Source organism: Danio rerio, chromosome 7, assembly GCF_049306965.1.
Source record: "Danio rerio strain Tuebingen ecotype United States chromosome 7, GRCz12tu, whole genome shotgun sequence".
Taxonomy (NCBI): Eukaryota; Metazoa; Chordata; class Actinopteri; order Cypriniformes; family Danionidae; genus Danio; species Danio rerio.
The window spans coordinates 28,424,387-28,447,883 of NC_133182.1; the positions used below are offsets into that span (position 1 = coordinate 28,424,387).

The following is a 23,497-nucleotide window of genomic DNA, read 5'->3' on the forward strand; positions in this document are numbered from 1 at the left end:
CCTGATTCTGTGGACATGAAAAATCCTATGATTTTTTTTTTTATGTATGTATAAAGATGTGTCCCTAGTATCCTGGCAAAATAAATGCATACTGGCTTCTCCATTACAGCCTTCTAATTATCATAACTGGCTTCATCACTTTGTCTTCGCTCCCCCAATAAGCTAGTGTACTGTCTGGCGCAAAATGGCTCCTGTTGCCTCATCCAGGTGGATGCTGCACACTGGTGGTGAATGAGCACTTTGAGTGTCCAGAAAAATGCATTATTTATTACTTTGTAATAATATGTATGTTACACATATATAATATGCAATACATTATAATAAATATTGTTCATGCAAGTTTGCAGTTTTTAAAAAACTGAAAGGCTTTACATGGCAAAATATACTGACATGACATGACCATTGTATAGGCTATATTGATTGCATGTAGGGCTGTGCGATATATTAAGGGTAAATGTGATATGGGGTAACATGTTAAATCATCCAACATGACAAATAGCATGTTTCATATTATTTTAGGCATGAGAAAGTACTACAACTTTTAAATGTGAACAGCCATGTTTAACTTTTGCATTAAAAAAATCTGACATTAGAAAGTTATAAACAAAGTAAACATACATATGTATATATATATATATATATATATATATATATATATATATATATATATATATATATGGTTATTTTAATATATAGTTTTATTACTATATATATATGGTTATAGTAATATATAGTTTTATTGCTATATACATATGGTTATTTTAATATATAGTTTTATTACTATATATATATATATATATATATATATATAGTTTTATCAACCTGAAAACATTAAGAACAATCAGGAAAACAAAAACACTTCAAATTCACTTTGTTGTCTCAATGCTTTGTAAACATTGCTTGGTATTTCAGCATCCATCCTAAAATCATTGCACATTTTTGATTTAAGAACCAGCATGTCCACTCTGCTTGGTTTCAGAGATGTGTGTTGGTAACTACATTTCCTGATGTGCTGAAAAGAGGGTGTGCTAGTGTCAGGCAGGCAGACAAAGACACCTGTACTTTTGTGGTAAATATTTCATTTATTGCAAGCCATAGCAATATTTATATCACAATATGCACATTTGCAATATTTTGATAATTTTTAATATGTTGCACAGCCCTAGCACTCTCCTAGAAATGTAAGGAAAGATGAAATAAGGAAGAAAACAGTTTTCATAAAACTTTGGGACACAGAAGCTGACCTGAAAGACAGAACTGTCCCAAAAAAACATCTTTACCATATTTACTACATCTTCAACTGGGGGTGCTCTATCTTTTACTTATCACCTCTATACGCCTGGTTGTTCACTTGGCAACCTGTTGTTAGAAGTACACATTTGTATTTTAATTAGATTTTTAGTAATAGATTATACTTTAATTAAAAAATAAAACATTCAAAGGCAAGAGTGAGCTCCCCACCTCCCAATATCATTAAAGCTTTTAACATTCAAGATAATGTTCAACAAACAAGTACAACTAAAAGAGGAGACCACAGTACTTCAAAGATTCTCTCAAGATACTCTTAAAAACTATTGTATATGAAAATCTGTGTGAAAACTGGACTTGTAACAAGCAGAACCCAGGTGGTCAAGATGGGAAACATCACCTCATCCATAAAAATAATTAAGATCAGCTCTCCACAGGGCTTTTGCCAGAGTCCTAATTATACTCGTTATTCAAGCATTCACTGCATCTCTACACAGTAGAGCAGCATCATCAAATTTCCTGACGACAACACCATTATTGGGTTAATCAGTGATAATGACACCTACACATACAGGGACCCTCTGCAGGAGAGGATGGTGTTATAACAGCAATTTAGCCTTGAATACTGGGTGAAACCAAAAAAACTTATAGAGAACTTGGAAAAAAGGACAACGCACAGCCCAGCCTGCATTAATGACTCACCTGTTACAAATCATTAACAAGTCGTCCTACAGTAAACATCTGAGGAGCTCACTTGGACACCAAATATTCCGCATTACACAAAGCACTTCACTCAATCCCTTTGACGCTCAAGGAAATGAGAAATTGCTTGTGAGCTATTAACATTGGCACTGTGTCAATTTGCACACAACTGTATTGGATACAATATAAATATGTAGACCTGGTATTTTAAATGACTACAAACTCTTTCTGGATAAACTGGTTCTGACAAAGTTTACTGTTGCAGCCTGGAGTCCTTTAAAGATATATTTAATTAATTAGATGTTTTTTAAATTGATGGTAGAACAAAACCTGAACAAATTATTCAGTGATTGTTTTTTATGCCACCACCTAATGGTGTAACAATGATAGTCAATCTTTAGTTGAAGTGTAAATTTAGTTTCAAAATTGGATTTGATTTACTCTATTTTTAAACACTACCACAGACTTATATCTCTGTTTATATCAGTCTTTATAACCACCTTTATTCCAGTGCTTCTGTAATGATTATTTTTTTAGTAACATAGAAAATATTTATCTCTGTTGTGTTATGACAGTGGACAACAAATAAAGATTTACAGATGATATTTGAAGCACTTTTTTATGTTTACTGTTTGCTAGCCTGGCTTGCTTTGTTCTGTTAATACTTTTCACCTGTATTTCATATTTTTTATTATTTTAAAACTCAATTTTTATTATACAATAAAATACAAATGTTATTTCTTTATGAAATTGTTAATTTAAGGATTAATGTTATTGTATTATTAATAGGGCTATGGCTGCGTCCGAAAGCGCATACTACTCAGTAGGTTCTGCATTTGAATGTAAACGTACTACTCTGCCGTTAGAAAAGTACGTTCTATACAGTATGAATGTAAAAGTATGAATGGAATTCGGACGTACTACATCTGCCATTTTGTCATGGTCACGCGATCTACCTGCGTCATTTGCATCGCTTCACTCCCATTCATGAATTCGCTCATGGGGCATCAAGGGATATTGCAGCCTGCATGGGATGCGCACTCCAGAATCTCGCTGGAAGTAGTAAGTCATCTGGGTACTTTTCGCATACTGATTTTCGAATTCTATGAATTCGGACATACTACTCGGCTCGCATTCTGATTTTAGCGTACTATATAGTATGGAAGTTTGCCGTTTCGGACGCAGCATATGTGATTTGGGAAAAATATCTAATTGAGAATTTGTTTTGACAGATATTGAGATTTAATTTGCAATTTAATTTTGTAGTCAAGATTCAGCTCAATAATCTATAAGTCGTGGCAGCTTGTACAAATTACCTGTTTTTCTTTGGTGTCTGTGACTTTAAACCAAACTATTCCCGTATTACCAATGCTGTTTTTCTTTGATATTATTTTGTTTATTAATGCATCTGAAGCAGCAGATACCATCATCGCTCTTGTCCGCACTTTCATGTTTGTTTTCTTTTTTTTTTACTTTGTGTGTTCCACAGTTTAGTTGTGCAATTCCGATTGGGCAGAATGAAAGTGTGCTCACTCAATTGGCTAGTAAGACTCACACAGACAACAGTCACGCTTTTGCTCTAGGCAGGGGAAATGAAATAATACATATATATTTCATATCAAAGCCTCCTGCAATTAATCGCAACGTTTCAAATTGTGATTTGATTTTGATTAATTGCCCTAATTATTAAATCTTACTGTTATTTTTATAGACATGTTAATATAAATTCCTCAACAATTTTGGCCAAAATGTGGATCCTTAAAAATTATTTTCAAGAAAATGCTATTCTTTTTTAAGGTTCATTTTAAACAATTAAAAAATCACAATTTTCTCATAAAAAATCATGATTAGATTTTTGCCCCAAATCATATAAGTCTGATTATTAGGTTAGGGTAAGGGTTAGGGTTATATGTTCCAATAAAAGAGCCATAGAGGTGAGCCAGTGGCTCAGTGGGTAACACTGTCGCCTCACGGCAAGAAGGTTGCTGGTTTGAGTCCTGGCTTGGCCAATTGGCATTTCTGTGTAGAGTTTGCATGTTCTCACCATGGGTTTCCTCTGGGTGCTCCAGTTTTCCCCACAGAGGTGAACTGAGGAAACCAAATTGGCCATTGTGTATGAGTGTATGTGTGAGTGCGAGTGTATGGGTGTTTCCCAGTATTGGGTTGCTGCCGGAAGGGCATCCGCTACGTAAAACATATGTTGGAATAGTTGGCAGTTCATTCCGCTGTGCAAACTAAGCTGAAGGAAAATGAATGAATGAATGAATGGATGAATGAATGAATGAGCCATACAGCAGCTGACATGCTCCCAAGCGTAGCTGATGATTGAAGGAAGCTGGGATGAAGATGTCTGAATAAGGGGATCCAAGCATATATGCAGATATGTGACTGACAACCTGCCAACAAGTGACAGATTTTCTGAGAGCGCTTAAATGAAAATATCTGTTTTTATATGATGAGATACTACTCTCTGTGCAAGGCTAGCCAGACAAAGCAACATAATCTTTAAAAGCGTGGTATGTAGGATTCACCTAGTGGTTGAAGTAAGCATTGCAGGCCAAAATTCAAAATATTGAAGAGGGTTTTTTTCATCTGGACCCACTGACAACAACTCAATGCACACACAGGTTACCAGACTGATAACCCAAAAAGGAAAAAGTGAGCCTTAAACCTAATTTACTCTAACAGAGACTTTATTCATAAATCAGCATCAGCATGGAGACAAAACCGAGTTGAGAGAATGTGTCACGTGAGCTCTACTGATGCTCGTATTGGCTATAGCTTGCAAAAGTCACTCTTAATATGCTTAACGTACAAGGATTCTCAACTTTGTTGTGTCGCTAGACACGCCCACATATGTTGCCAATAGTCACTCAACAGCCTGAGGTCGCCAGAAGCCGATTATCTCTCCGTTGAAATGAACGGTCACTTGTTGCTTTGTCGATGTGTGTCGCTTGTTGTGTGAATGGGGCTTTACACTGTAAGCTGCTTAGCTAATTTTTACATTTGTAATATTTGTATCATTTGCTAATTAAAAACCATTTTCATCTCTATTTTTATAACTCTCTGTGTCTCATTTTGGAGGCTGCTACTGTCCTGAGGAGGTTGCATTTTTGGCCTTTTATGCTGATGTGTGTTTTGTTGTTGATGTGTGTGCAATGTTTTCTACCAGGGCACGGTGGTGAAATATAATTAGATAAGATGACAGTGGGCGGAGTTACACAGACCAAAACAAATACAGACATTCTGGCAGGAAACGGACATTTTTAAAGGAGAATAACTGATTTTAGCATTGTTTTACAGGTCAGCATGTTCACTTAAACATCTGCAAAAAACGTACTTACATCACCTCACACCACATATACATATACTTTTTAAAGTATTGCTTCAAGCATAAGAGTTAGTGGTTTTATTGGAGACACTGGGCTAGACATCACCCCAGAAAGGTGTAAAATGCAGATTACTCATGGCAAGGGACACAGTGCAGTGTCTGCTTCAGAAAGAATATCCGATTTGATCTTACTATCAGTGTGTGACAGTGCACAGTCAGGAGACACCTCAGTCTTACAGGCCAAGTGTCAGTGCCTGCTGGGGAGGAAAATCAGTGAGAGCCTCAGCAACTAAAACCACCTGAGAAAGACCTGTCTCGTCTTACAGAGCAAACTCAAGCAGTGCCTACCACTGGGCACTCATGTTACGCCCTGGCATTGTGAAATCAACACATAAGCCAAGAGACATGAGAAACATGCTACAAAGGCTATGTGACTTAGTGTAAAAGCAGTACTCAGTCAAAAAAAAGTACTCAGTGGGAAATACTATTTCATCTCCTGGACATTTGAGCATGAGTGTTTATTAGCATTAGGAATTATTTGGATATAAAAAAAATAAACTATGTGCTATTAAAAATAAATGTTCTGTGAAAACTTTCCATTCACCCATAAGTTCTTTAATTTTAAGAAAAATATTTTTTTTTTACCAGATTATGTTTTAATGTTTGAAAAACAATGTGGTTGTGTCCAAAACTAAAGAAAACTTGCCTCTCCGTCCTTTCAATGGCAAGCATTATTTGTATAAGAAGGTACCCTGAAAGTAATTTGGTTTACTGTATAGTAGGTCCTAAACTGAGTTTAAAACGTGTTAAAATGTTCTATATAGTATGTGGTGTGTGTGTTGTTGACAATGTTTTCATTACCCTTTATTACCCTTACCCTAAGTTTGCAAATTGAAATAGTTAATTTCTTAGAACCTTCCATATAAAAGTTTTTAATATCACATGAGGTGTTTTTCAGGCATTTTAAAAGAGGAATATTTTACAAAACTGCAATACAAACAGATTATTATTATTATATTACACTGTAATATACAGTGTAACAACAGTCAACTTTATTAAATGAAATCAGTGTAGTTAACTCAAAAATGTCTAAAAGTTAATTCTACTCAGTTGAAAAGAGTTTTGAACTTAGTGTTGAAGGTAATGAGTCAATTAAATACCTCATTATTTTAACCTAGAGCAAGTTCAAAGTACTCATAGATTTGTTTTTCAACCCAAATGGTTTGTTGGAATTGGTTTCCTCAAACGGTTTGAGTTGACTTAATTTTTTGAGTTTTACAGTACTCAGTTGGTTTAGTTCTCTTCATGGGTTTTACTGTGCTCAAATTGCTTCAATTACTCAAATGGCATAAGTTCACAGTACTAATTAGGATTCGTTTTTAAACTTAAATGGTTTGTTGCAATCTGTTTCCTCAAATTGTACGTATTATTTAAAAGTATAGCTATACTTTAATATTTAAAAACTGGCTCCCTTGAGCTTGATGCAGCAGGTATACATAGAGGGCTATTAATGTAATATTGTTGTTATATGTTTATACAGTATTTCATATGTGTAGCCTTTTTATCTTTTCAGTTAAACCTCAGTTTGGATTCATCAGCAGTCTATTTTTAAAAATATACTAAAAAGGGGTGATGCCAAATAAGAACAACTTTTTTTATTCTACCAATAATTTTTGTGATTAAATCTTAAAAGCTTTAAAACATTTTCTCTTAGTGTAAAGAATATTTAAGTGGTATTTTTTTACTATAAATAACCTTTTAGTGTAGTGGAAAGTTAAAGGTTTCTAATGTAACATCAATCCTAATCTGTGAAGTAAAGGAGAAGAAAACAGATTAAAGACGTTCATTGATGACTACCTACCTCCATAAGCTGCAACATTTTCAGCTTTCAGCCTGATAAAATTCCATGATAATTTGTTCCTGTATATAAAAAAAAATATTTTTTCAAATCTTATAAATTTGACCATATTTCTCATAGAATTGAACAAAACAAATATTAGTTCTTCCCCACACCCTAAAACTAAAGACTTTCAGCTCTAAAGCTTATTTTGTAGGACAAAATGAGACCTGGCACAACCACGGCAACCAATATTCACTAGCTTAAAGCCAATAATTATTTAAATCTCGTGCAAGTAGCAATTAACTCCCTGTGACCTGTTCCAGCTAAATATAATTATCTGGCATAGAACCTGCATAATAATAGATGTTTTATTGCTTTCCCTTATGTTTCAAAACACCCACTACGCTTGAGTATGGAGTGGTTTGGTGACTATATCCTCAGTCTGCAGAAAAAAAATCCTTTTGAACACTTCATTTTATAAATACAACTGCACAGCTCTTCTGTCATTTTAAAAGAACAAAGTAATTACTTATTTGTTTAACTTTAATGAGGTCTTCTCATTTCTCACCTTTAACAGGCAACTGTTAACTAGTCAAGCGAAATTCTTCACAAGTTCTTTCATTCGTGTTTAACTGCAAGGACAATTGAAGCAATACAAAGCTTTCAAACTCATGGTTCTACTTACATTATGCGACTACAGGGACGTCTTCATTAAAATTTCCTCGAGAAATGGTTGAGTTAGATTTATTTAGGTGCACATTAGTGAATTGAAAATTGTACTGCCATTCCGGACCCCGTTGCCATGGCAACACAGAGCGCTTGGCCAACTCGCGCTTCCTCTTCAATGAAAGCTCACGAGTTATTATAGCACAACGAAACTCCACACTTACCTTTCATATGACTTGTTATATTTGTGAAGACTTTTTTCTCTGGTATGCCTCTTAGATGTCATGGAGGTATTTCATGCATGAGAATTTCATATGTGTCACTTGCGTTGCGGTTGTCCAAACTTTCCTCCCTCGAGAGGGAGGGAGTGAGAGCTACGGTGTGGTGTGAGGGACATGAGAAACACGAGACACCTGCACCCTGCATGTGAAGAGACACAACCAGGGATGTGCTTACATCAGTTACTTAGGGACAGTTAGGGACAGTAGGCTACATGGTAATACTAGTCCACTTATATACAGTAAAATACTGTATTTTCGATTTTAGTTAATATATAAACTCCAATGCTAACACGCAGGAACAATTTCTGATTTACAAAGGGTGCAAAATATTGTATGCGATTGTTCTGCTTCATCCGACGTACAGTATCAAATTCTAGTCAGTGTTTTCACAGTCACATTTTAAATGACTCGACTGAATCTCGAACCGATTCTTTTTCGCTGCTTCATTTGATCGGATCATTGCAACGAACGGACTTCAAGGTCTCTTCCTAGTAAACTTTTTTTTTGCCACAGATTTTGTAGGGGCAATTTTGCAATATATTCCTTTATCGAGTTGTATTCTTGCACAACAGTAAAGAGCACAATTATAGGATATGTAAAATTTGTTTGGCCTATTCAAAAAACGCTGTTTGCATATTCTGCTATATACATTAGGGATTACTATTTCGAGATGTTAAAATAAACTAAAACAAACGGACTGACATTCGTTACAAAATGTGTTTCTCTGTTGTTTTCCGTTTGTTCACAAAGTTAGTAGTAATAGGTGTTTGTCTCCATCTAGTGGATTACTAGATCCTGTAAGTTCGTGACATTGTTTTGTCTCGTTTGACAGTGGAACGTGATGTCTTTAGTCTTCCTTTATAATGATGGACATGGGCTTCATTGAAAATGTAGGCTATTACAGACATGGACATTACCTTTTTGAAAAGGACACTATATACTGTATAACTGAGGTTAACTAATGTCCACTCTATACACAAACACACACACTCAACATGCAAACACACATACTCATACATTTGCATTGGTCACTTTGTGTAACATTGGACTGCTAGTTACAGAACCTCATGCTACATCCCTGTACATTATTAAGACGTTGTCACTTCATCATATTTATCTTAATTACAAGCTTTTTGTACAACTCTGGCTTGCACTACTTGCCATATGTCCTTAAGTGTAATTGTATCGTTTACATCTTTTATTTTTACTTCTATTTTAGATCATAGTATATTTGTAATTGATTTTTTTTTATTTCTTTTTAAAATTCTACTTTTTGTGTTAATATAATATGTTAAGGGGCAGCACGGTGGTGCAGTGGGTAGCACAATTTCCTCACAGCAACAAGGTCTCTGGTTCGAACCTCGGCTAGATCGGTTGGCATTTCTGTGTGGAGTTTACATGTTCCCGTGTTCATGTGGGTTTCCTCCAGGTGCTGCAGTTTCCCCCACAGTCCAAAAACGTGGTATAAGTGAGCTGGGTAAGCTAAATTGTGGATGGGTGTTTAACAGTGATGTGTTGCAGCTGGAAGGACATCTGCTGTATAAAACGTATGCTGGATAAGTAGGCGGTTCATTCCGCTGTGGCGACCCCAGTTTAATAAAGGGGCTAAGCCAAAAAGAAAATGAATGAATAAATTAATTAATTATATGTTAGGCGCCTGGGGTCTGAGAGTAACGCAATTTCTATTCTCTGTATGTGGTTGAATTGACAATAAAGCTAACTTTGACTTTGACAAAACTCCTAAGCCTTTCTGATTTTGACAGTGTAATAACGTGCCCCAATTGTGAAGCTGTTTTGGAATAATTATTGTCAAAAGTGCTATACAAATAAAGGGACAATGAGTTATTGGAACATTCCTCTGAAAGTCTGCCAATGATATCTAATTATTCGCAGAGCACATAAGGTACATACAGAACTATGAACCCCCGCATATCCCATTTTTATGTATGTAATGTACATTTTATTGTATTGCAGTTAAAATTTACAAACAAACACCTTCAAATCAGATTTAAAGAGTAAAAACAAAACTAAATTTCCATGTTTTGAACATGTTTAAGACATTTTTCTCTGTAGTAGATGAACACTTTGATACAGTAAGACGTTGACTGTAAGCAGATAGCTATATTAACCACACGAAAACAATGTATTAGTAGTAGGTTACTGAATATATTTTAAAATAATAATAATAATAATAATAATAATACATCAGCATTTCACTCTGAGTTTGAGGAAAAGTCCTTCACTATGAAGTTGAACTTTAAATTGAAGTTGCTCTTTAAACAAGTTGCAATAATAGACCTTTTAACCTGTTCAACACTTTAATTTGCTCCCTAAGAGAGAAAAAAAAAAGATACATTTATTTTGTTATTTAAATTGTTATTTATTTTTTATAGAATGATAACATATGGACAAAAACGTATACAGAATTGGACAGTTACAATGTCTGATTAAGGGTTAAACAAATCACACAAACTCTGGACCCAAGTTTTGTATTGTTACTAAAACCGTAAGACTAGAAAAGTTTTCATAATTTCCATTGTTAAAATATATAATGTACATCATTTATAGCACTGCACATCTGACTGAAACACACATTTTTCTCATCTGAGTAAAGTTGTAAAGTTTCATAAACACTATAATTTATCATCTTGTTATTAAGGCAAGTAAAGATGCCCCCCCAAAAAATGAAGTTATCAATCACAACTTGAATTACGATTACCTAACTATCTTCCTTTTCTGAAATGGGAAAAGGGTCCACTGAATTTCACGTGACATTAGTGGCACATATACATTAAGCTAAAAAGCAAAATCAGAATTTTGTAAAATTAGCAGCAGTAACATCAGTGTGATACGTTCTTCATCCGATAAGCAAAATTGCATCAGAGCTATCAATTTATTGATTTTTCTGAGGTTTTTATCATTTATTTATGTATTTATTTATTTATTTATTTTAGAGGGTTGTATTAATGACACTCTTCAATTATCATACTGTAGTCTGATCAGGGCAACCACTCCTTCAAAACTGGGTCACTTATAAATGTCACTTGTATTTATCAACAACATCAATGTAAAATATTCCAGGACCAATGCCCTTCTTGTATGATTTGTGTTGTTTATAACACATCTTCAATGTAGTTGTTAAAAGTACAGTGGCAAGATTTGCACATCCTTCATTTCTCTTGAAAACATAACAGGGTGTAGGCAATCATTTTTTTAAGCATTAGGTGATCAGTACTATTTACAAAAAGAGTTGCAATTGTTTTTGTGTTTTTACAAAGTTAATTTTCCATGGCGCCACAAACCTTTGCTTGAGGCTGTACTGTTCACAGTCAAAGTCTACAAGTTTTTTTTTTTTTTTTTCACTCAAAATGAGGCCCTGAGAATGCTGTGGGAAGAATGCAGAAGAGTATTATTTTCATTCTTCTGCCATGGGTTTTTGTTAGAAAGGTGATTTACCTGCATTTTACACCTCATCACAGCATCTAGATATATGAAATTCCCTCTGACTTTGTAGTGCATTCCTTGACGCAAACACGGTCTCATGCCATCAAAACATTTTTAGATAGCGAGGGAAAGAATGTGTGCAACTCTTTGAAAGGAAAAGCAAAAGCTTCACGAATTTGCAAACATTCCCCACTCTTCTCAGCAAGAGTGAAAATATTATTATACGATGTACAAATGTCAAAATATGAAATTTAAAGCAAAAGTTGACTCATTTAAGTCGCATTTTTCTTTAAAGGAAAAGTATTTTGAGTTTAACTCTTAAATTAACTCTTGAAAAAAATTTAATGGTAGGGTAAAATGTGTGTCATTGTGATACTGTGACAGCTAACGAGCTGATAGAGTAAACCAATGTGGTTTTGTATACACATGCCTTTATTTGTTTTAAATTTAAAATAACATCCCTCAACAGTCATTTCTTTACCCTGACTAATAATATTCTCTATTAGTGGTTCTCAGCAAGGATCTTCAGCAAACTTCCAAAAGGGCCAAAAGATTTAATTAAAAATTAAACCAAAAAAAGCATTATATTAATGACTAGATTTAAATGTTAAGCACATTAAGCCCAAGAATAAAGACAAATCTAATTGGTAATGTTTAAGTTGGAATTAACAGTATTATCAACCTGGATATTCTGTATGATGAGGCTTCAATTCCAATGTGATTTCTAGACCTGGAAAAGTCGAGTAAGTTCTTAATGGAACCATTAAAGCCAATAAAGAACCTTCATTTATAAGAGTGTAACGGTCATTTGTACTTAAGCATACCTCTATACATGTAAAACCTTTCCAAGAACATAAGGTTTAACAAGGAAACATCTCCATTACCGATTTAGCGGAGACTGACTCATTGCCCGACTCTTTTATGTTCACCACTCAAACAGACTTTCTCCTCTTGCCAAAGACATTGTTAATGAGCTTGGCCATGGACTTAGACCCACTGTACCGCCTGCGGTCGCCCCTGTGCTTAAGCTGCTCCATCACATGCCGGATGAGCTTTGTGAAGAGGTTGGAGATCTCCAGGTAGTTCTCAGCTGCAGACACCTCCTGGAAGAGGCATTTGTACTCCTGCGACAGAACGCTGCCTTCCTCCTCGCTCACTTGACGGCTGTGGCATAGGTCCTGCTTGTTACCCACCAAGCAAACAGGAACCTCTCTATTTAAATAAAATCAAATGGTTTGGCTTTCAAAAGAACATGTCCATGCTATTTGATGTATTCAGTAAAATCAAGTCCAATAATGCTGTAGTAATGTAATATTGACATTAAACATGTTCACACACTGAGTTTCATTTCTCACAGTGTGTGTTTTAAGTGGAACAATGACAAATCCTGCACATTCTCATATGACACCATGCTAAGTGGAACAACTGTAAAATACACGCAAGCTCAAACAACAAAGAAATGGGCTGGAAAGCCGAATCTTCGCTACAAGTACAACCACTTGTTTCCATTTCTTGAAGTGTCAAATCTTTTAAGCCAATTTTGAGCGACATGTTGGATTCTGACCATCATGAGTGATCTCACTGCCCATTTCAAGAGTTCTAATGGGCTCCAGATGCCCAGTCTCATGCTCACTTACTATTGTTTCAAAGGACTTGTTCAAATGACAAATACCCAGTGAAACTTAATCCATCCACACTCCTAAATTCCTTTAAAATATGATGAACTAAAATGGAAAGCAATGGCCCACTGGTCAGTCTTTAAAACCATTGGAAATCCTATCAACATACTTGAATAGTTTTCAGGGAAGTATGTACATAGTATGGTCTTGTAGTAATCTACATAATTTCATATGACCCAGCCTGTCCTTTACAGATGTGCACAGAGCCAAACAGGAAGCCTCAACTCTGAGTTCTGCGGATGGTTCTCGTTAATTCATTAAAACTCCATCCTCTTATTCCAGTCAGCATCAGACAAAAGGTCAAGAGGTCACCATAGAGAACCTGACTCACCCTTTACAGGTCTCTCGACGGCTCTCTTTGATCTGCGCCAGGATGTTTTTGGCATTTAGGAAGGACGTACGGTCACTGATGGTGTACACCACTACAAAGCCATCAGCCCAATCCACCGGCTCCTCTAGGATACATCTGCTTTCTCCACTCTGCCAGGGGACGAAGGGACACACACAACTCCAGTCAAAAATGCATGCTCCAGACTGACAAAATGGAAAAGTGAACCATGTTATTTCAATGTTTACAGTTGAAAGTATTTCTCCACCAGAAGTTTTGGTTTTGGATGTTGTGTATACACAAGCATTTAGTTTCAGGTTAGAAGGGTGCCCATTTCACAACTTCGCTTTTGGAAATCAAAGTAAAACAACAACTGCCGAAGTAAAAGGTCCCAGATGCAGCAGCTGTAAGCCGTACAGCTCAGTTTTCAAAGGGTCTGCACTGTATACTCCGCTTCAGGGAAGGATCATAAATCCTATCAGAACACAACATACATTTCCCATATGAAGCAGGTACATCTGAGCATGCTGCCCTATGGCAGTGTTTGTACGAACGCTAGCCACGAGCGCAGAGTGGCCGCTATGAAGGAATAAACACATACCTGCGAGCATGGATCAAAGACTTCCAAGTTCAACTGTCTTCCATCAATGGAAAGCCTTTTATGGTATAAAGAGTCTGCAACAAACAATGTCGGATTAAATCCTTGGTATTCAAACAAACGTGAGCGTCATAAAATCTGACCCTTCAAATGAAGGTGGACGCTTAGATGCTCATATAAAAATCAATAAAAGTAAAGAATGAGTGCTGGTGATGTGATACACGTGTAGTATCAGAGTGATTACCTGGAGCTTCAGGAATCCTTGGCATGATTGGATAGGATAGACTTTTAGGAACTGGGTGATTGAAAACACAGTACAGTGCCCTTACCCTTCATGTACACAAGGTTGGGCCTTTTACATTCATTCATTCATTCATTCATTCATTCATTCATTCTCTTTTAGGCTTAGTCCTTTTCTTAACCTGGGGTCACCACAGCGGAATGAACTGCAAATTCTCCAGCATGTTTTACGCAGTGAATGCCCTTCTAGCTGCAACCCATCACTGGGAAACACCCATACACACACATTCACATACATACACTATGGACAATTTAGCTTACCCAATTCATCTACTATTTAGCGCATGTGTTTGGACTGTGGGGGAAACCGGAGCACCCGGAGGAAACCCACGTGAACACAGGGAGAACATGCAAACTTCACACAGACATGCCAACTGACCCAGTTGAGGCTCAAACCAGCAACCTTTTTGCTGTGGGGTGATTGTGCTACCCGCAACCATTAGGCCTTGGGCCTTTTACATTTAATGTAAATAATGGGAAATATTTGTTATTTAAAGGGACAAAAGTTATATCATCTTTGTAAAAATATACATATTATAAAAATAAACATATAAAAAAAAATGAAAGTTTTTGGCTGGATGGTGAAACTAACCGTTGGGTGAAAGACAAACAACTTCAAAACAAAACTGGACCCACTTAATTTTTTGAGAACAATATATTGTAACTTTGTTTTCTGTTTTGGTGGAAATATGATTGTTGAATTTTCTCAGATTAACCATATAAAAATAAATAACTAGTATAAGATAAACTTGTATTTGTGGCAGCCAGAAATTAATATGACAGTTTTAATGTTTCATATAATATGGGGTGTCACAATTGTGCCAAAATTATTTTCCAAAATTGCTTAAAGAACCAAAATGTACTTTGTAATTAAAAACTGATATCTATTATAATCATACATTTTGATAAAATTTACTTGCTGAAAGTTTTCATTAAAAAAATAGACTGTCTCTGACTAATGTTCTACAGGGTCAGACAAAAAAACAACAGCAGGAAACATAACACACATGTAACATTGTAATTGTAACAAACAGAGTATTTTCAATAAAAAAAAAATATTCAAATGTGATGTTATGTAGTTATTTAAATATTTTTAAAATGTATTATAATGTAATTCACTGTTTATATGTGCATAAAAAGTTATTTTAAACCCTGTTTAGCCAAAAAGAACTATGCCATTTGTAGTTTGTCATCAGGCGTAACTAGGGGCGTAGTGGACATTTTAAAAGTGGGGGGACAGCTGAACGAGATCCAAATGTTTCTGTTCATATAATTATTAATCACCTGTTTCCAAATGGTCTGTCTCTAAAAGTGAGGGGGACGTATGCCCCCCCACCCTCGGTTGCTATGCCACTGTGCATAAGATCATTTCTACTGTAGTTTTTAATTGCTTTAAAAATGACATTTTTCATCTGAACTGGAAGACTTACCCTCCTCTCACTAGTTGGATAAGTAATGTTTTTTATTTTATTTTTAAGTTAGAAAAAATTAGGTACTCACTTCACCGACCAAGCACTATTTTCATTAAACTGTGGAAACCCCTTCGCAAACATGTCCATACTCTTCAACTTGACCCTGTTCCTTATGATTGAGTCCCCACCCCCAACTCCCAGCTTGTTACATTGTAGACCTGTATTTTCTGTGTGTAAGATTGCACGGGTGTTTTTTGTTTTGTTTTATTTTGTTTAGCTTTGTTTCGTTTCGTTTCATTTTGTTCAAAATATTCTTCAGTGTATTTGCTTATTGTTACATGTTTATATTGTCCTTTTGATATATTTTTTATGTGTTTTACAATGTATAAATAAAACATTTTTTAAAAGACATTTTTACAATGAATTGTATAACTCTTTTTTGAAGAGAGTTTTTAATTTGCAACAAGTTTAAATAATACAGTTATACAGAGGTACAGTTATGTTTTGAACATTTATTTTCCATGTATTAAAAAAAAAAAAAGCTTTGTTCTGTGTATTGTAACATTTACTACATAAAGCACAATCCAAAACTAGATGAAACCCATAAACACATGAGTAAAGTTCAGGCTACATTATTAAATGCATGTGAGACTGTACTTACTGGCATTTGAAGCGTATTCTCCTATGAACCGCTTGGTTAAGAATCTCACCAAAACCGCTGCAGACAAGAGAGAGCAGATGATTGATTATTTAGTTATTGAGACTGATCATCCGCAGCTTTGATGTAATTGACTCGTATGGCAGCTTGAAATAGAAAGATAGGTCACAAGGTCAAAGTCCAACCCCTCTTCATCAAAGACTTGGCCACTTGGCAGTGCGCTTCTGGTGCATATTTGGCACAGGAAAAAATCGTTACATTTTCTCCATGAGCACACTACCTGGTCTATATTAAATATTTGAGCCATGAAGCTATGCTGGCTCATTGAGTCATTGAAGTCAGGGCTTGAGTTTCCGTGCATAAATACACACTCTCCGGCAGCCTCATGAAAGCTGCTTTCAACCCCCTCATCCAATCCAAATATAAACCATTAAGTAGTCACGATTCAGCCATATATTACTAACAAACCCTCAAATCTCCAATACGCTTTCCTTGTTGTTCTTTTCTCCATTCAGCCTTGGTCATTAGGATCAAACCCCAGACTCACGACTTCCTCAAAACTAAAGTTTGTGTCCCAGAGGACGTAGCATCATCATTTCTCAACCACTTAATAGTCATTAGCACAGGTATGCACCCTGAAGGGCTAAATGTTCCTATGCCGCCGAGTGGAACAAAAAATAATCTTTCCCCAATTTCAGCAATTACCTGCATCTTACAACCATCTATTTTAATTTCCCTCTCAGATGGCTTGTATAACAATTGCCTCACTTGTATGATCTGTTCCAATATACAAAGTGTTGCAGTGTTCGCAGATGGCAACTCATTTCTATGCAGCTCGCATCTAGATGATTTCCAACTCAGTATGCAAGAACTGTGCAACAGTCACACAAGATAAAACAAATATGCTAAAAATTGGTCAATTGCAAATAAAAAGTAAACACAATATACAAGATGAGCACTCACCAGATTTGCCTGCTCCCTCACTGCCCAGTAAGGCCAGTTTGATGTCATTCATTGTTACAGATGATGTCCTGTTTTTGCTTGTCTGAGTCCAAGTGGTTGGACAGTCCCAACCACAACTCTTTACTATTTACTGTGTTCAGTAAAGTGGTGGCACGCTCCCTCCCTCCCTCTTTCTCTCTCTCTCTCTCACTCACAGACGTTGCTCTCTTCCATCTCTCCTCCCACTACACACAGTAAGCTGCCATAAGGTCAATTCACCATCGCTTTCATTCTCAAAAGTTGTTCAGCTCTCAGAGGAGTGTGAATATAAACTGAAGTGCTGTGAGAGCTCAGAAACTGTGACTAAGGTGTTGAATCACAGTCCTGTTGGTGGGAATTATTCAATGGCTTTTCTTCCTGCAAGTTGCTGCTCATTGTTGCTGTCAACTACTGTAACTGTTGTACGGTAGTCAAGTGGTAAAGATGTCACATGGTACAAGGGAAAGCTGTTAGAACTTCAGCATCCATTTACAAGTTGTAATGACAAGTTTTATATGTGAACATTCGTGATGTAAGTATAGGCATATGGTGGTGTGAATGCCACTTATTTTTTTTTAGACCACTGATTTTCACTGACCTGCTCTTTGTATACTTGGTAATCATTTAAAGCTTTTAAAATTTATTTTGATGGTCTTTTGTAAGCATTTGCCATAAGTTTCATTGCAACATACCAATTAATTGTCCTTAGAGTATTGTCGGACTGTCTGCTTCATATCTACTAACAATGCCCCACCAGTACATTTTGTTCTTACTATAAGAAACATTCCACCCCCCCCCCCCCCCTTCTACAAGCAATTTTTGTTGTTGTTGTTGTTGTTGTTTTTAAAAGATGTCTAATAGATGTCTAATACACTTGGCTAAAACAAGGCTAAATTTGGGGTGTCAGTGAAAATCTAAGACATGTCTAAGTATACGCTAAATAAACCATGTGAATAGTCGTCAAATAAACAGAAATGAATGACTACACGTCTAATCTGTCTGTTTGACGACTAGTCTAGTTTTAGGCTATTCTTGGATGTCTATTAGATTTTCACTGACAACCCAAGTTTAGCCTTGTTTTAGCCAAGCTGTCTAGATGTCTATTAGATGTCTAATAAACACTTTTTTTTTTTTTTTTTTTTGCTGGGCCTTACCTTACAGTCAACCAATCCCCTAATGAGAAGCAGTTGTCATATAGTTGCAATGTAAATATGTGATATTAAATATGTAGTACCATAAATTTAGTTTACACTAAACCTGTCCGTCTCTACCTATTCTTTTTACCCTTTTAATTGTTTGAAATCCTTTTGCTTGTCATTAAATTGTTTTTAAAGCACCAAACCCTCCCTAGATCAGAGTCATATTTAAATTTTTTCTGTCACAAAAAAAAAGTGCTCTTGGAGTTTTGTATGATTTTAGTTGAACCGCTGATGTCATATGAAATGTTTTGACAATAATTTGGGCTCTTTTTCTGGGCTTTGAACGTCTCTGGACCATTGCTGTCTATGGAGGATGAGGGAGCTCTCAGATTTCATCAAAATATCCTAATTTGAGTTTCAAAGTTGAACAAAGGTCTTAGGGGATTGGAACAACATGACAGTGAGAAATTGATAATAGAATTTTAATATTTGGTTGAACTAACAATATGGGGATGGGCGACATGGTGACTCAGTGGTTAGCACAATCACCTCACAGCAAGAAGGTTACTGTTTCGAGTCCCGGCTAGGTCAGCTGGCATTTCTGTGTGGAGTTTGCATGTTCTCCCTGTGCTTATGTGGGTTTCCTCTGAATGCTCTGGTTTTCCCCCACAGTCCAAAGACATGCGGTACAGGTGAATTGAATGACAATGTTTTGGGCTCTTTTTCTGGACTTTGAACATCTCAGGACAGTTGCTGCCTGGAGTATGAGGGAGCTCTCAGATTTCATCTAAAACAGCCTAATATGTGTTCCAAAGACGACCAAAGGTCTCAGGGTATTGGAACAACCTGAGAATGAGAAATTATTAATAGTTTTATAATATTTGGCTAAACTAACAACATGAGGGCGAGAAATTAATAGCAGTATTGTATTATTTGGCTTAACCAATAACATGAGGGTGAGAAATTAATAACAGTATTGTATTATTTGGCTAAATTAATGACATGAGGGTGAGAAATTAATAACAGTATTGTATTATTTGCCTAAATTAATGACATGAGGGTGAGAAATTAATAACAGTATTGTATTATTTGGCTAAATTAATGACATGAGGGTGAGAAATTAATAACAGTGTTGTAATATTTGGCTAAACTAACGACACGAGGGTAAGAAATTAAAAACAGAAGTTTCCTTTTTGGTTGAACTAACCATTTAATCCTTTAATATTTAATAGAACAGAACTCTGTCTGTATAAGAAAACACACACACAGTGCTAAACTAAGTTAAACTTGTCACAGTATCTTTTTATAAAATGCTAATATTGGTCTCATTTGTGCATCGCTTTGAAAAAATAATCTAATGTAATAATCTATGTAAGTGGTACTTGTAAATACAACTGCAAAATAGAGCCAAGTTATTTCTAAATTAAATTCTTAATTATTTCAAAGGTCCTTGTCAACGCTGTTTTTCTAACAAATAAAAAGCATTCATCAGTAATAACACTGCTGTCTTTTAAGCAGTTAAACCTTCAGCTTTCCTATATAAAGTAGAGATGCTTCACAGACAACTTAAATGTCTAATCTCCTTCATCTACAGTATCTTAAATGTTTATTAGTATCTCAAGCCTCTGTTACTAGCTATAAAATGTTGTTTTTTTATAATTAGCAATGGAGCCATGGGATATCAAGAATACAGAATGACAATATTTCAGTCGTCCATCATCAATTATTCCATATTTAGAATAATTAGATTTTGTTTATTAAAACAATAGTGGAATCGTATCATGCTGAGATTCCAGCACATTCCACTTATAAATGCTCCTCTAATTGCTTGTTTAACCTCTCAAGCAAGTCCCCATGTGAAGTACACACTCAGTCTTACTCAGAAATTTGGATCAGGTTGATTTAGAGTGGTTGGCAATGCAGTCTCGCGTCAAATACTGTATGCTGTTTCTCAATAATCCGGGCGAACATGTTCACCGTAACTGCAGAGTTTTCAGCGCCAACGTACAACATGGCCAAGAATGTCAGCCATATTTTGATTGCAGGGATCAATTCCTTTAAAGTGGAGAGCAGCAATCAATTTTCCTTCTTTTCCAGAACAGTTCCAAAAAATTGAAAGACGTTCAGCCATCCAAACTTCAATTTCATGGGCTGCTACACTGGTCAGGCAGTTTTTTTTTTTCCTGCAGACCCTTTTTTCTCAGTCTTTTCATTCTTCAGCTGAGTTCACCACGGTCCCATTATTATTCTGTTATGTTTCATTTGATTTTTGTCATCTGAGGACTCACAGACACTTTAGAAATACAAAAGCTTAAATGTGCCCAGCACCGCAAATATGTGTCACTTATCAGGCTTAGTCCGTTTCACCACTGAGCATATCAATTTAGACAGAGTGGAATTTCATTCTATTACAGCTATAAACAAATTTTGTAGAATCACTGAGGCTTAAAACCAGAATATTAAGTCACTCAAGTTAAAAAGCTCACAAAAACCTCATCTTGCAATCACTCACAAGAGAAAAACATGGTTATGAAACAAAACAAATATTATAATAAAACAAGGATATTGTTTACTGAAATTGTATATACAAGTATGAGTATATTGTATTTGTTACTCTACAAGAAATATCCATACATTAGCAGTTTTGAATATTTTGTCATTCATGTTTTTATTTTTCTCCATTTATTTATGCTTTTGAACTGCATAGGAACCTTGATCATTCCTCTAATAACTTTTTACCCTTTAGTAAAACATATTAATAGTTTAAATTAATTAAAATCATATTCTCTGGGAGAGGAGACCTAAGAAAGAGGGCAAATTCTTCAGCAGGATAGTACTCCTTCTCATACTTCAGCCTCTACAAGCAAAGAAAGTCAAGGTTCTCTAGGATTGGCCAGCCCAGTCACCATGTTTGGGGTAAAATGAAGGAGGAGGCATTGAAGATGAATCCAAAGAATCTTGATGAACTCTGGTAGTCTTGCAAAAACACTTTCTTTGGCACTCCAGATGACTTCATTAATAAGTAGTTTGAGTCATTGCAGAGATGTATGAATAGCACCATGAATTTATATTCTATATTGTACATTATTTCTGTCAGGTAACAAGACCTTACTGTCCTAATTAAATAATTAAAAACCAAGGTATGATCATATTTCATTTTGGTAAACTAAGCATAATCTAGAGGCATTTGCCTTTCATGTAAGCCACTTCTGATATCAAATGATCTACTAGAGGTCAAGGTATTATTTGTTGTTCCTAAAACTTGGACAGGCAACTTGGATAGGCGATATTAGGGAATAAAAGCCTTGTAATAAATGGCCAGTACATTTTCTGTTATTTTGCTGACTCATTTCTCTATATATTATTTTGTATACATTATATTATTTCAAACTACTAAAATATCAATAAAAGTCACTTTGTTAAACAGGAGAGTTGAATTTTCAACATCAAAAGTCGACAGAGCGGAGATCAAGCTTACATAATGCAATTCACAACCGTAAATCAACAGAAAACACAGATTTTTTTAGATGTAGAGTGGAATTTTTAACATTTAAAGTTAACAGAGGAGAGATCAAACTTTCATAATGCCATTCACAACCATAAATAAACGGAAAACACAGATTGTTCACAGACAGATTTTTCACAGACTATGGGTATAAGATTGGCAGTATATGTATGCTCTAAAAATTTAATAAAAAACTCACCAATTAAAATTAACCATGTTTAGGCTACTCATACTCTAAATAACTGACAATATCAACATAAATTATAATATAAGTTTATATGACTCAATATGCTTACAGTACTCAAACAATTTGGTTTCAAAACTTAAACAGTTTGCTGCAATGTTTCCTTAAATAGTAAGAGTTAACTTTCTGTAACCTATGTGGTTTTACAGTGTAGCAAAAACACAGCACACCATGTGAATGTGCTTTTTGTGTGTGTTTGTTTTTAGTCGTAAAATCAATTATTATTTTCAGCACAATGATTGCTTCATCAAATTTTCTGATCTGATCTAAAATGATGCATTTGCTATAATAAGACTATATACCCTCTCACTTGCCAAGCTCTGAATATTGATTTCATTATAGCATTTTGAAACATGCCATTTATTTACTTGCACATTCTAGATGGACTGTTGTAATTATCAACATATTTCCAATGCAGTTGCATGTCTAATCACAATCATTTCCAAGGGCGCACACAAAAGATTGGGCAAAAAAATGCCCATTAAACTACATGAAATCCTGACCTCTTTTAAGAGTCATTATAAATGAGTACTCAAAGCTGAAGAGGGGAAATGAGGCCAGCTGTATCTCATGAGAAGAAGAGGAAAGGGGGATTTAAAAGCTGCCAGTGGAGTTATTGCATCATGTCTGTGTTTAGCGCGGCCTTGTGGGGGCTCTGCTCTTATCCCCCATCTTTAAGAAGGCAATCAGGGGTGTAATCCTGCAGGTATTGGGAGAATCCAGCGAAACAGACCAGGCACTGATCTGATTTAAGTGTCATCAGGAAGCTGTCAGTTAAGATGAGCCTGAAAGTGTCTGCTGAGGTTAAGAATTACAGTACCTTCTCGAGGAAACTCAATTTGTAAAGGAGGGAAAAAAATCAGATGTCTCTGAAGAAAGATAATCACCCTTTTAGATGCCATCAAAACTCACTTACTGTCTCTTTTAACTCAAGGAACGGTTTGAGGAACACCTAAAAATAAAGGTCCTTTATTGGCGTTGATGGCTCTTTGAAGAAAACCTTTAACATCCATTGAATCTTTTAATTGCACAGAATGATCTTTCATTGTGGAAAAGGTGTTTTTTTTTTTTTTTTTTTTTTTTTTTAAGATCAGAGGATTTCAAATGGGGTCCCAGGCATGTTATAGACGTCTGTGGACAT

General features: G+C 35.6%; 2 protein-coding genes and 1 long non-coding RNA gene across 12 annotated transcripts in view; 1 reads left to right on the forward strand and 2 right to left on the reverse strand.

Annotated features, from left to right (window-relative positions):
* The window catches only part of stk33 (serine/threonine kinase 33), a 29,053-nt gene extending 20,890 nt beyond the window's left edge, over positions 1-8,163 (reverse strand). Inside the window, exons 1-3 of one of the 10 annotated variants that reach the window (XM_073906877.1) lie at positions 8,012-8,163; positions 7,143-7,201; positions 4,243-4,346 (exon numbers count right to left, since the gene is read on the reverse strand). In XM_073906877.1, the coding sequence (XP_073762978.1) occupies positions 4,243-4,346; positions 7,143-7,201; positions 8,012-8,073 (225 nt within the window). In that variant the 5' untranslated portion in view covers positions 8,074-8,163. 10 annotated transcript variants of the gene reach the window in all.
* The window catches only part of LOC141375373 (uncharacterized), a 129,108-nt gene that overhangs the window by 59,843 nt on the left and 45,768 nt on the right, over positions 1-23,497 (forward strand). The window lies entirely within an intron of this gene.
* Positions 12,445-17,502, reverse strand: rerglb (RERG/RAS-like b). The gene is given in 5 exon segments (NM_001045116.1): positions 12,445-12,724; positions 13,523-13,671; positions 14,121-14,194; positions 16,491-16,547; positions 17,451-17,502. Coding segments are annotated over 5 exon segments (612 nt in total).